This window comes from Eublepharis macularius, chromosome 6 (genome assembly GCF_028583425.1).
Source record: "Eublepharis macularius isolate TG4126 chromosome 6, MPM_Emac_v1.0, whole genome shotgun sequence".
NCBI classification, from domain to species: domain Eukaryota; kingdom Metazoa; phylum Chordata; class Lepidosauria; order Squamata; family Eublepharidae; genus Eublepharis; species Eublepharis macularius.
In genome coordinates this window covers 60,969,011-60,981,782 of record NC_072795.1, presented here as the reverse complement: position 1 = coordinate 60,981,782, position 12,772 = coordinate 60,969,011, and the positions used below count along the sequence as shown (strand labels likewise).

At 40.9% G+C, this 12,772-nt stretch overlaps 1 protein-coding gene across 1 annotated transcript in view; it reads right to left on the bottom strand.

Annotated features, from left to right (window-relative positions):
- The window catches only part of DGKD (diacylglycerol kinase delta), a 96,899-nt gene that overhangs the window by 63,197 nt on the left and 20,930 nt on the right, over positions 1-12,772 (bottom strand). The window contains exons 2-3 of the mRNA XM_054982516.1: positions 5,590-5,700; positions 2,405-2,485 (exon numbers count right to left, since the gene is read on the bottom strand). Coding sequence (XP_054838491.1) covers positions 2,405-2,485; positions 5,590-5,682 — 174 coding nt within the window. The 5' untranslated portion in view covers positions 5,683-5,700. The remainder of the gene's footprint in view (positions 1-2,404; positions 2,486-5,589; positions 5,701-12,772) is intronic.

Here is a 12,772-nt window from a genome sequence, read left to right as displayed (position 1 = left end):
CTTCAGAGACTTCAACTGTAACATAATTCCAAATGGAACAAAGTCTTCTATTTTAATCATTAGAGTTGTTTGAGATCCAAACAAGCAACATTCCCCTCTGTTAAAGACTACAATCCCAATTGGGACAGCAAGCTCAGCAACAAGCCCAAATGGTTTAACAACAGAGTTTAGAGCTGAGCGATTTCCAAACTGGTGACAAATTAATACGCTGATCAAAATCAAAGATGCATGCCACTAGTAACACTGACAGAAATTCAAAGCCATAAACTCCACATTAAAAAGAACTCAAACATCATATCTAATAAGTCAATCCCTACACTGAAGCAGGATCACCTGCACCAAGACATTATCAAGATTAGCCCACGGCATCCAAATTATAGTTTGCCATGGACAAAAAAGGAAAGATGGATTTAAGTACAACCTGCTAGCAAAGAATCTTTATGACAAAAAATGTTTTGAAACCTATCAAAAATGCTTTATCAAAAGAAAGTGAAAAAAATTAGGTACCACACCTAAACCTTAACATCAAATTCATTATTATGGATGAGACATCTTTAAAGTGTATTAACATCTCTTACTGCTGCATTCTTAGAATGACACAAATTCTCTGCTCAGCAAGTGTTTAGAAGTATGAGGCTCCTATAGCTGTGAAGAAACAGAGGAAATCAGCATTCACTAAGAGATAACTATAGGTTATGTAGAAACCAGGGAAAGGACTCCAGTGATGTGGCCAATGAAAGAGCAACAAAAAAAGCCCAGCCGTTGGGGGGGGGGGGGTTGTTTGGCATTTTTCATACCAATATGCTCTTTAAACAGGGAGGAGACTAGAAAATTCCCATTTTTTATGCTAGTTACAATTCTCTTATACAATTCAATTAAGAATAGTTGTTACTTTTAAAACTTGGAATAAATGAGCAGCAATATTGCCTTAAATGCTATGCATTTTGATTTGCTGGATCCAAGAAGCATGTTCCCTAAATATAAGAATGTCTATACCTCAGTACTGATGCCCAATCTTCTTCGGACTCCCTTTGGTAGTAGTAGTCACAAAAGCTGCTCCCCACCCATTATGAGAAAACTGTAGCAGTGCAAATATGTACTCTCATGATCCTCCATGACAGAGATGTGGAGAATTGTTGAATAATTAATCCCTAAGCATTCTTACAACACACTTTGGTATGTCTCCATCATTCATTTGAACTTCTGGAATTCTTTGTATCATAAAACCAGTTCCATTCCTCAGGTCAAGTTTTTAATAGTACATGCTACCATATCCCAAAGGCTTAGGGCAGGTAATATATTTCATACTAAATGGAAAAATTAAACACAGAAATATAAACCAGAATTTGCTAAAAAAAAACCAGTGCAGAATTAAAATAACCCAATCAAGCATGAACTAGTAACTAACTTGTATTACCATACTGAACTGGTCTGTTGAATTAACATTCCTTTCTTTAATGTTTTTGCTGCTTACATTTGGTTATAGTTGGACACCAAGTAAGGCCAAATGGGATGCCTATGTCTATTTTTGTCTCTTTCATAACACACTGAAGCATTTCACCCAATAACTACAATAGGGATTATGTTCTATATAAGAGAAAACTAACAGTTTCAGTCATTTATGCCTACATCTTTAGCTTCACAAATCATAATCACATAGGTCACTATCATACATGCTTGAAGTATTCACCCTTTTTTGGAAGCTATGACTATGAATTATATCTAGCCAAGTCTTTCACTCAAATTCACTGAATTCCCCTTATTAAATCCCCTGCCCAATATGGCTTTTGTCCATGCCATACCCATGATGCCCAGAATAGCCTTTATGGTGGTCAAATGAGAACCCCTCTCCTATCTTTTTCACCAAGTGATAAGCTAGTTGGATCTGACCCTACCTGTTCTTTTTGGAGACGTAGAGTTGCACCAGTAATATTACTGCATCAGGTTACACATAATTAAACTAGACATCTGGTAACAAAATTGCAATCCTGAGTTTGCTTCTAATGTTCAAAGCAGATGCAGAGATGGAGGGTGGGGGTTGCAAGAGGAAAGCGTGGGGGAGGGATTAACTTATCCTGTTTACTATTTTTTCTTTGCAATTTCTCGTCAGTTACTCTCTGCACCACCACCTCTACATAAGATCGTCTCCAATAATTTATTCCCTAGTCAAGTAAAGAAAACAAAGATGATTGCAGAAGAAGGGAACATCCACTCACCCACCATGTCTCCCTATAACCCCTTCCACATTTCACAATGGCAGAAAACAGTTTCAGATCTTAAAGTGCCTGAAATTCACTGCTATATTTTCATCAAGGAAACTAAGAATGGACTTTTCACTTGATCATATGCATAAGGAAAGTCTGAGCCTACAAACATATTGGGAATGTGGTGTGAGAAATCCTACCGTGAAGCTGTTGTTGACATTTTTTGTGCTGGATTCTGCCACGCTGGCATCTGTCAGATCCACTTCATCAAAAATGATTGACTGGAGAAAAAAATTTAAAAATTGAAAACATTAAATAAAAAATAGACCATGTCTATAAGATTTGGGATTAAAAATACTATCACTGTGTTGACTAGGACTAAGGCTAATGGTATGAAACAGTGATATACCACATGCAGGAATTTAGACAAATCACATGGGAGAGTTGCAAGAGTTCCACAGGAGCTAATTCGTGCCTTATTCCCTGTGAACACAGGCTGCAGGAATGCATGACTGCTGGTAAGACTTCTGCTGAGAAAAAGCATTAGTATTTGGGTTTGGGATCAGCTGCCTGCCACAGGAAAGAAAGCCACTGTTTCCCAAGCCAGACTGCAAGATAAGGGCTCACCCTTGTTAAGATGCAGAGTCTGTTACCACTCTAACATCACAATCCTAAAAACACTTTCCTGGGTGTAAGCCCCACTGAGTAGACTTGATTAGGAATCTGCACAGACCTACTTAGGATGGCACTGTTGATATTCTCAGCCAAACCCACAATACAAACCCATCATGCTTCTACTATCCAGCCCCTGAAGACACCTATCCTTTGAATCATGTGTATCCCAGTTAGAGTCAACCATTGTTACACAGAATAAGTCTGTATCCATAGCAATTGAAGACTGCCATGCACATATGTAGAATTCCTAATGTAAATAAAAACTGATGCAGTTTCTATGATTGAATCATGTCTTTTTATTTTAAATTATTTTTAAAAGTCTAAAATAATAAGAACCTAAATCAGTTATGAGAATTTTAGCATTCATGTTTATAAAATGCATCTAAGTCCTCATAGATGAAGAGGAGAAAACAGCACTACTATATTATACATGAAATAACAAATAATAGAATCCTACAAATGGGTACCCATAAGATAGAAGGGGAGGAAATCCCATCCTTTTATCTTGCCTCTACTGCCCCATTGCTGGCCCTTTCTCACCCCCTGCCCCACTGTTGGGCCCTTCTCTCCTTTTTTGCACCTTCTATTTTCTCTTGCTTTCCCCCTTTGTCTATTGTAGGGGTGTGCTCTTCGGGTTTCCAATTTGGAAAAAATTCCTGAATCGGACCCGATTTGTAAAGATTCAGGTCGCTTCGGGAGGCTTCAGGGCCCTTTAAACTTCAGCTGGCCCATGGGGCCTTCTGGGCCTGCTGGAGGGGGGGAGTTTAAAGGGAAAAACACTCCCCCGTGCCGTTTGCAAACTGGAGTTAGAGAGGGGGAGAATTTAAAAGGCTCCCCGTGCTGTTTGCAAAGAGCGCAGGGAGCCTTTTACCCTTTAAACTCTCCCCTCCCCTCCCGCCAGCTTGCCGCTTCAGGGTTCTGGTAATTCCGAATCTTTTGGAGGTGCACACCCCTAGTCTATTGTACTCATCTGGTGTTGGCACATCGTCTGCCCTTCCCACCACCTCCTCCCTTCCTTCCTGCTGCTTCGCTGCTTGCTGGTCACTACCATGCCTGCCTGCTTACTCATTCATAGTCCCACTAACTCTGCCTGCTTGACTCACCCAGCAGTGTCTCTGTCACCCTCCATGCCACTTCTCACATTTCCTGTTATCTTTACCATCTTATGTGCCCAGTAACACCTTTCAGCCATTCCTTCTGGCTTTGACTGTGTACAAGGTTGTTAAGCAACCCTCAAAATGGCAGCTGAGATGTTACAACATAGTATTGTGGCATCACTTTTTCCTCTCCTGCAAGTGTTAAGAATTCCTGTCTACTTTATATTTTTGGATTTTTGCGCAAACCTAGGAGCTGTGAGAGATTTAACAAATACTATCACCTCAGTCTGTATCTGTCCCCACTATATGGGGTTTTTGATCCACACTCTGTGGACCCAGTTAACAGAATTAGATACAACAAGCAGAGGAACCTCAAGATCTTGAGGTGGCATCTCATTTTCTCCTTCCCCACTATTTCCTCTTTTCCTTTCCTAAAAGCAACCATAGCCTCTAAAAGCTCCCATAGCCCTTTCCCTGCTACCTTCACTCCTTCCCACCCAACAAACTCCTTTGATCTGCCCACTACCTTCAGCTATATTTATTATTTCATTTATACCCTGCCTTTCTCCATATTGTGGACACATAGCAGCTTACATAATTTTCCTCTCATCCATCTTATCCTCACAACAAGCCTATGAGAATGTTTAAGTGGCCCCAAGTCTCCCAGTGAACTTCCATGGCAAAGTAGGGATCGGAACCTTGGTCTCTAGGGTGCTAGTCTGAAACTCCAACCACTACACTGCACTAGCTTTCATCAGGTGACTGCTGTTGAACAGGTCTGAGTGACTCATGCAGGCTGCATAGTGGCAAGCCATCAGTGGTGGCTGCTGGTCCTGGCCCCAATGAGTTCTCCCTCAAAGGCCAAAACAATCCCAGAAAGGGCCCTCTCCCTCCCCCTGCCTTTTATTAACAGAAACCAAGGTTTTAAGGCTGGCAACACCTTTGTGGTTGTTTAGAAACTGCCACTGAGAGCATCTATTTCTTAAAGCCACAGGTGTTCCTTTAATCATTTGGGGGAAGTTAACCCCTCAATGTATTTTTTTTTAGGATTTCAGATTTTTCTGCAAACCTTGGGCTTTTCTCATGTTTGTCCATGGCCCCAATCTCCAAATTTAAGAAACCACAACTGGAGCCATGTTAAGAATTAGATATATTGATTATTATGATTAAAGTGTTCATGAAGTAAAATAGTCATTACGATCTCCTATCCAGCATCTTAATTTTATGAGACTGAGCCTTTCAAGTAAGCTACCAACCTGCTGTACTGAGGTCATATAACCCACTTGACACATATTCTAGAGTTTCAGCCACAAAATTCACAGACTTGGGGTTTATAGCATGTTGGAGTTAAGTATTCTTGCATACAAAGAAAAGATCCTGCAGGGGGTAGCACGCTGTAGTTAGATAGGACTGTAGGAGGCGCACCTTCTTTCTAAAGAGTTTTTTTCTTGTCTGCCAGCAGAATGCTACACACTTTTTTGGCTGTCAAGGCAGCTAAATTTATTTCCTCTCTTTCTATCCAGCTTCTTAGTTCCATAAATAAAGCTTTTGTTAACTCTTTAATCAGTTCAGTGTCCTGACTGCTGCATCAACATTCTGCCAACATAACATACCTTTGCAGTTTTTGCGTAGTACAGAGTTCGTCCTCGCAACTTGAAGTATCGTCTCTTCCAGCGCTGGAATGAGCTGGTCTGTTTCATGAGCATGCCCTCTTTTATGACTGTCTAGAAGCCAAAAAGATACAACAATTATTTTTGTAAAGCCCATTTGGTCACCGTTTCTCTCCAGCAGAGGATTCTAATGGGGGAAGAACATTTTGGCCTTAATCAGAACTAAGGCTCACAGGGGAGGTTACACTCTCATTCTCATAGGAGGAAGCTTGAACTATCAGAGACAGCTTTCTTCCCATTCACCCCCATTCCTGCCAGAAAGAACTCTGCTCTAATTGCTAGGTACCCAGAAACTGCAGAGGTGAAGAGAAGGGCGCTTAGGCCTCTGTCACCTGTCAGAGGACTAAGAGCCGTGAGACAGCTGCACACCTCCATCCCAGCAAGAACACCCAGCAAGAGAAGATCAGCCTGGTCTCAGTTGGATATACATTCTGATGGTCTGATGCATTCAAACTGATCTCTTTCAGCTACCCTTTCTCTCCTCCCTCTTTCCCTCGTGTGTCCTCCCTATTTTACTTGTAAGCTTGAGGGCAGGGGCTCTGTCTCTTGATTAATGTGAGCAGCTTTGGGAGACAGCTGTCTGAAAAGCATGATGTAAATATAATAAATAAAAGATGCAGAGTATTGCACTGGATAGGAATATTCCTTATTGTTAGATTGCCCTCTGCTGGAAGCAGCCAAGCACATTTGTAAAACTGAGCTGGTGATCTTATCTATATCCAAGTGCAATAAACAATGGTAAGACATACAGTGCAGATATATTCCTTTCCTGTGTTTGAGAAATGTTATCATGGTGTAAGACAGATATAATTCTTCAAGCTTATTAAGGTGAACTTAACCAACACTGATTATACAAAAAGTACCAAAGTCTCCAGAAAGCACAGAAGTCTCACAGGCTGAGGTCAAAGCTCTGTCCTGCCAAATCAGGACTGAGATCTCATCTGTTTGACTAAACTTAGCACACAGCAGTAAAGTGATCAGCATCCGACTACCACAGGAAATGATCTGCATATTTAAGGGACAGAGGAGGAGTAATAAAAAAGCAAGAATAATCTTTCCAGCTTTTATATTTGGTATTAGTTTCAGATATTCTTGGCTCTGACTCATTGCAGGCTGGCTGGCTGCCATTTCCCAAGGCTGAAGTGCCAAGTTTGTCTACACACCGAATTCTCCACTTTTTTCACTGCTCCACAGCTAGACACACAGACACACCCACCTTCCCTCCATATACTCATTCACATAATATGCATATTCAGGCTACACAGCTATATTTAGCCCACATTCATTTAGCCTCTCTGTACAAGACATATTTGTTACTGCAACTAAGGAAAGATAATAAATACCATGTAATACATTTAAAATAATTCCAAGGTGGAACCTTTAAAAATAGGTCAAAGGAACAAATCAAAAGCAAAGGCTTCAACATGAATGCAGAACTTTTGCCAGTTGTGTCATAATATGGAGGTTTAAGTATTGCACTTAACACCACCTCTCTCCCATCATCAATGTTTAGAGACATGGCTTTAGCAGTTCAATCTAGTAAAACCCTGTTGGGAGAAAATACTACCATACTTTCATAAAGCTGACTATAAGGTTATTCTAGGGAGGGGATCTCAGATGTTCTGCTAATCAGTTCAGAACCACAGACCTCACCACTATGTTGTACTGGATTCCTGCTAATGCTATGTCTTTGTGAACTTGTATCTATGTACGCTATGGCATTGTTTATGGAAATGTTCTTGATATTGATTGCACAGATTTCACACTGTGTAATCCACCTTGAGTCTCAGTGAGAAAGGTGGACTATAAATGAAATAAAAAATAAATTCTTTAACCAGAGGCTCTCAATGTAATGCAGAGTCATCAACTGACACTTGGCAGCAAATACAACAATGAAGATAAACAACAGTACTATTCATGTTACATGGTGCTGCTAATATTCCACATCAATGTCAGAAAACAAATGCCATAAACAGCCTCCAAAATAATTCTGGCATCGTAATCAAGGAAGCTGCCAAAGGCGGTGCAGTTGTTATCATGGACAAACATAACTACATACAAGAAGCAGAGAGACAACTCTCCAACACAACATTCTATAAAACACTACCTTCTGACCCTACGGAGCAATACAAAAGAGAACTCAATAAAATATTAAAGACACTCCCCATGGACATACAAGAATGTATCCATATGGACACACCCCAGGAACCACAACGAGGAACATTCTACCTACTACCCAAAATCCACAAACCAGGTAACCCGGGACGCCCCATTGTTTCAGGAATTGGCACCATCACAGTAGGAGTCTCAGGATATATGGACTCTATCCTCAGGCCCTATGCCACCAGCACACCCAGCTATTTATGGGACACCACTGACTTCCTCAGGAAAATACAGTCCATTGACAACCTACCAGATGACACCATCCTAGCAACCATGGATGTGGAGGCTCTGTACACTAACATCCCACATGCAGATGGACTGCAAGCCATCAGGAATATTATCCCAGACAAAACCACAGCAAACGTCGCCACTGTACTTTGCCACTTCGTACTCACTCACAATTACTTCAAATTTGGTGACAGCTTATATCTACAGGTTAATGGCACAGCCATGGGCACACGCATGGCACCACAATATGCTAACATATTCATGGCAGACTTGGAGCAATGCTTCCTCAGCTCCCATCCACTGAAACCACTCCTATAATTAAGATTCTTGGATGACATCTTCATCATTTGGACCCGTGGGAAGGAAGCCCTTGAGAGATTTCATCAGAACTTCAACAACTTTCACCCTACTATCAACCTGAGCCTGGACCACTCTACACAACAGGTACACTTCCTGGACACCACTGCACAACTACATAATGGACAGATAAATACCACCTTATACCAGAAACCCACCAACCAATACTCATATCTACATGTCTCCAGCTACCACCCTGAACATACCACTCGGTCAATTGTTTACAGCCAAGCCTTACGTTACAATCGTATCTGCTCCAATGCTCTTGATCAGGACTCCCACTTAAGAGATTTACAACAAGCATTTTGGGGGCTACAGTACCCACCAAATGAAGTGAGGAAACAAATTGACAGAGCCAGACTAGTACCCAGAAATAGCCTGCTCCACGACAAACCTAAAGGAACTAACAACAGAACACCACTTGTTGTCACCTACGGTTCCCAGCTCAAACCCATCCAACGTATCATCAGTGATCTACAACCCATCCTGGAAAATGATGTGTCTCTCTCACAAGCCCTGGGTGGAAGACCTCTCCTTGCCTACAAGACAGCCCCCCAACCTTAAACAACTTCTCACTTACAACCATGAATCGGCTAGCAGAGTCACCAGCACAGGTACCAGACCCTGCAACAGATCCAGATGCCAGCTCTGCCCTCATATCTACCCAGGAAATACAATTACAGGACCCAATTGTGTCAACTACACAATCTCTGGCTCTTACAGCTGCTCTTCCTCCAACGTGATATATGCCCTCATGTGCAAACAATGTTCATCTGCTCTGTACATTGGACAAACCAGCCAACCTCTGCACAAAAGAATAAATGGGCACAAATCTGACATTAAAAATGGCAACATCCAGAAACCAGTGGGAGAGCACTTCAATCTACCAGGACATTCCATCAAGGACTTAAAGGTCACTGTAGTTCAACAGAACCCTTTCAAAAACAGAATCCAACGGGAAGCTGCTGAATTGGAATTCATATGTAAATTTGATTCAGTCAGGCTTGGACTGAATAGAGACTATGAATGGTTATCTCATTATCAGAAGCCAACTGATGCCATTATCAGAAGCTACTGATTGCATCTACTCCCCCCTCCCCTTTCCATCTACATATCTGACCAGTTTCTTCTTACTCTCCATGTATCTGACTAAGAGAACTGTGATTCTCGAAAGCTTATGCTACAGTAAAGTTGGTTAGTCTTAAAGGTGCTACTGGACTCTTTTCGATTTTGCTACTACAGACTAACATGGCTAACATGGCTAACTCCGATGTATTGTCGAAGGCTTTCACGGCCGGAGAACGATGGTTGTTGTGGGTTTTCCGGGCTGTATTGCCGTGGTCTTGGCATTGTAGTTCCTGACATTTTGCCAGCAGCTATGGCTGGCATCTTCAGAGGTGTAGCACCAAAAGACAGAGATCTCTCAGTGTCACAGAGGATTCGGAGATCTCTGTCTTTTGGTGCTACACCTCTGAAGATGCCAGCCACAGCTGCTGGCGAAACGTCAGGAACTACAATGCCAAGACCACGGCAATACAGCCCGGAAAACCCACAACAACCACCATGGCTAACTCCTCTGGATCAGAAAACAAATGCATAATCCTAGATATATCATTCCTGATTATCCTAGATTTGGTAATTCTTCTAAGACAATTAGAAGCTGCTTTTTGAAGTGGGTAAATCAACTGTGCAAAGAAGTCTACAAAATGATTAGGGGAAAAGCTTTTTTTTCCATTTTCTAACTGGACTATCCATAAATGCCTGTATTTGTAACTTGTTCCACATCAACCTACAGCAAGAAAGAATAAAAAAATCCCACTTTCAAAACTTACTTTCTTGGTCAGCTGGACTTATTTGCTATAAAGAGATGAGGCAAGTGCCTACTGACAAGCCTGGGCTAAGGCACGTAAAGTTAAACTAGGGATGCCTGTACTTGAAAACAGCTGTGGATTTCCAGTTTTGGCACAGTTCCCTTTGCCAAACTCGGTTTCATCAGCTAATGGGAAAAGTTATATCCAAGAAGCATCAATGCCATCCAGTATAACCTCCTATTCCCTTTCACAGATAACGTGTAATGAGAATGTTAGTTCAGTAACATCAAAACCAGAAATTCCAGTACTTCTAAGCAAAAGATTCTCCACAAAAATGGCAAATTGATGCAATTCTGCACCCAATAGAAACAAATCAGACAGTTAGAGGAAGCAAAATAACAGCTATCTAATAATTTTTATACCACCCTTCAAGGAGCTCAATGTAGCATACATTATTCTCGCTTTCCCATTTTATAATCAGGCTGAGAGTATGTGATCATCCAGCAAATTTCCTAGCAGACTGGGACTTGAATCTGAGTCTCTGAAATCCCACTCTGACAAATAACCACTATAGCACTAATTATACCACTTTCTACATGTCAGTTCATTCCATGCCACAACCAAAGAACACGTGTTCTGCAAAAACAGAGCCAGTAGAGTACTCAAGTAAGTATGCAAATGACATGGGGTGGTGGGGGTGGTATCGAAAACCAAGATCAGATTAAGACTCTTACACATGCCTTTTTTGCTTTACCAGTAATAGCAAAAGACAGAATCCTCTTGAGTACTATAAACCCATTTAAAACATAAATAAAATTAGGAAAAAATCCTAACTGAGTAAGAGAACTTTTGCTCTCAAACTGCTAAAAGGCAAATGGAAAGAAAATGTTAGAACGAAAAGGTTGCAGTGGGGATATGAATGAATGGGAATGTAAATGACTGAAGTCACAAGGGCTACTAAAAACTTACTGTCATTTTATGAGTTCCATCGTGCATCAGATAAAGCTGAAAAGAGGTCCAAGGAATATGATGCTAAGGCTTGTGTAGACATGAAAGGGATACAAGAAACTTTATTTCACTTTCTTCACTAAGAAGAGACGGACATCCTTCAGAGGAAGCAAATTAGTCTGCAGTCTTTAGAATATTTATTGGTCATGCCTGTGAATATGTTGCTTCAGAAACAGTATCTGAAAAACCTTAGAGACAGCCCCTACTGGCCTCAATTTTGACTTGCATAATAAAGATCTGTTATGTTCTGGAAGAAAAAAATACACGTCTTCACTTATAATTGAAAAATTATAGGGAGTCTAAATACTAAGGCTTGAGTTGTAAAAATGAAAGACAACAGTTTGATGAACTGGCAGTGTAAGCCAAATTGTTCAGAATTTCAACAGCAATGGAAGAAACCAGGAGTTATTCTTAAAGGGATGACCACAGATCCTAAATCATACTGTAAGCCTTCTTTTCTTCAGCCTCCTTACCTATACAGCCCACTCCAAGAAACATTTCAGGCTCCACCTGTAATATGTCAGTTAGATAGTACATTTTGCTAGACTGCAGTTAAAATGCATGTTTGTAAGATCGATTATTACTATAATATTCTGTCTTCAGTCTCCATTCTGTTCTACTTACTCCTCAGAGCTTTGTGGTGCCCTTTTTTCAAGTCAAGTCAGGGTGCTCACTCACATCCACAGAATAAACTCACCTGTGCAAACGACGAGCACTCCTCCATCTCTTTTAAATAATGTTATCTCAAAGAAATCAAAACAACCCCGAAAAAGGTTGCCACCATGCCCTCCCACAAGCAAAAATATTTCAAGGCATTTCCCTGCATTAGATTCTCCATAGAACCCCACAGGTACATGACTCATACATGAAAGACGAGCAAAAAACCTTACATAGCTGCTATGCTGCCTTTCATACAATACAGATGCTGCCTGGGGGAGAATAAGCCTGAAGTTTACAGCTGCCCATCTCTGCAAGAGAGCCGCTGTTCTATTTATAGACAGACAGCTTAGTACAGACTTTGGTGGGTTTGGGCGGAAAAGGCTGGAGATAAGATCAAGATGACTTTACAGCATTTTTTTCAGACATTACTGCTTTTCTTTGGCTTGATGCTCATTTCCCAGCCCATGTACTGCTAAGCCTTTTCAATGTTGGAAAGTGCTTCTGCGCAATGATTTCTGTAGAAAGAGAAATAGTTGAAAGCAATGTAATATTTTTTCTGTCTCCCTGGCTTCCATAACATTTCAAAGTACTAAGGAATTTGTCTTCAATATATGGTCAGGTTTCATGGGAGGAGGAATCACAGCAATTGCTTAAAGGGGAAATCACTTATTCTGCCTCATCTCACAAAAATAAAGGCATTTACTGCAGGGATTGCTTAACAATCAACTATTCATACAAAGCAACATGTTATTTTAGCTGTCAGTATCACACCAGGAATAAATGCAAATATCAAAGAACCAACTAGTTTATCAGAGTTAATTTGCAACTGAACAACCCTACTTGATTCTCAAAGGATGCAGTGATTCCTCTAAGCAGAAATAAAGTAGGTGCTAGGAGCT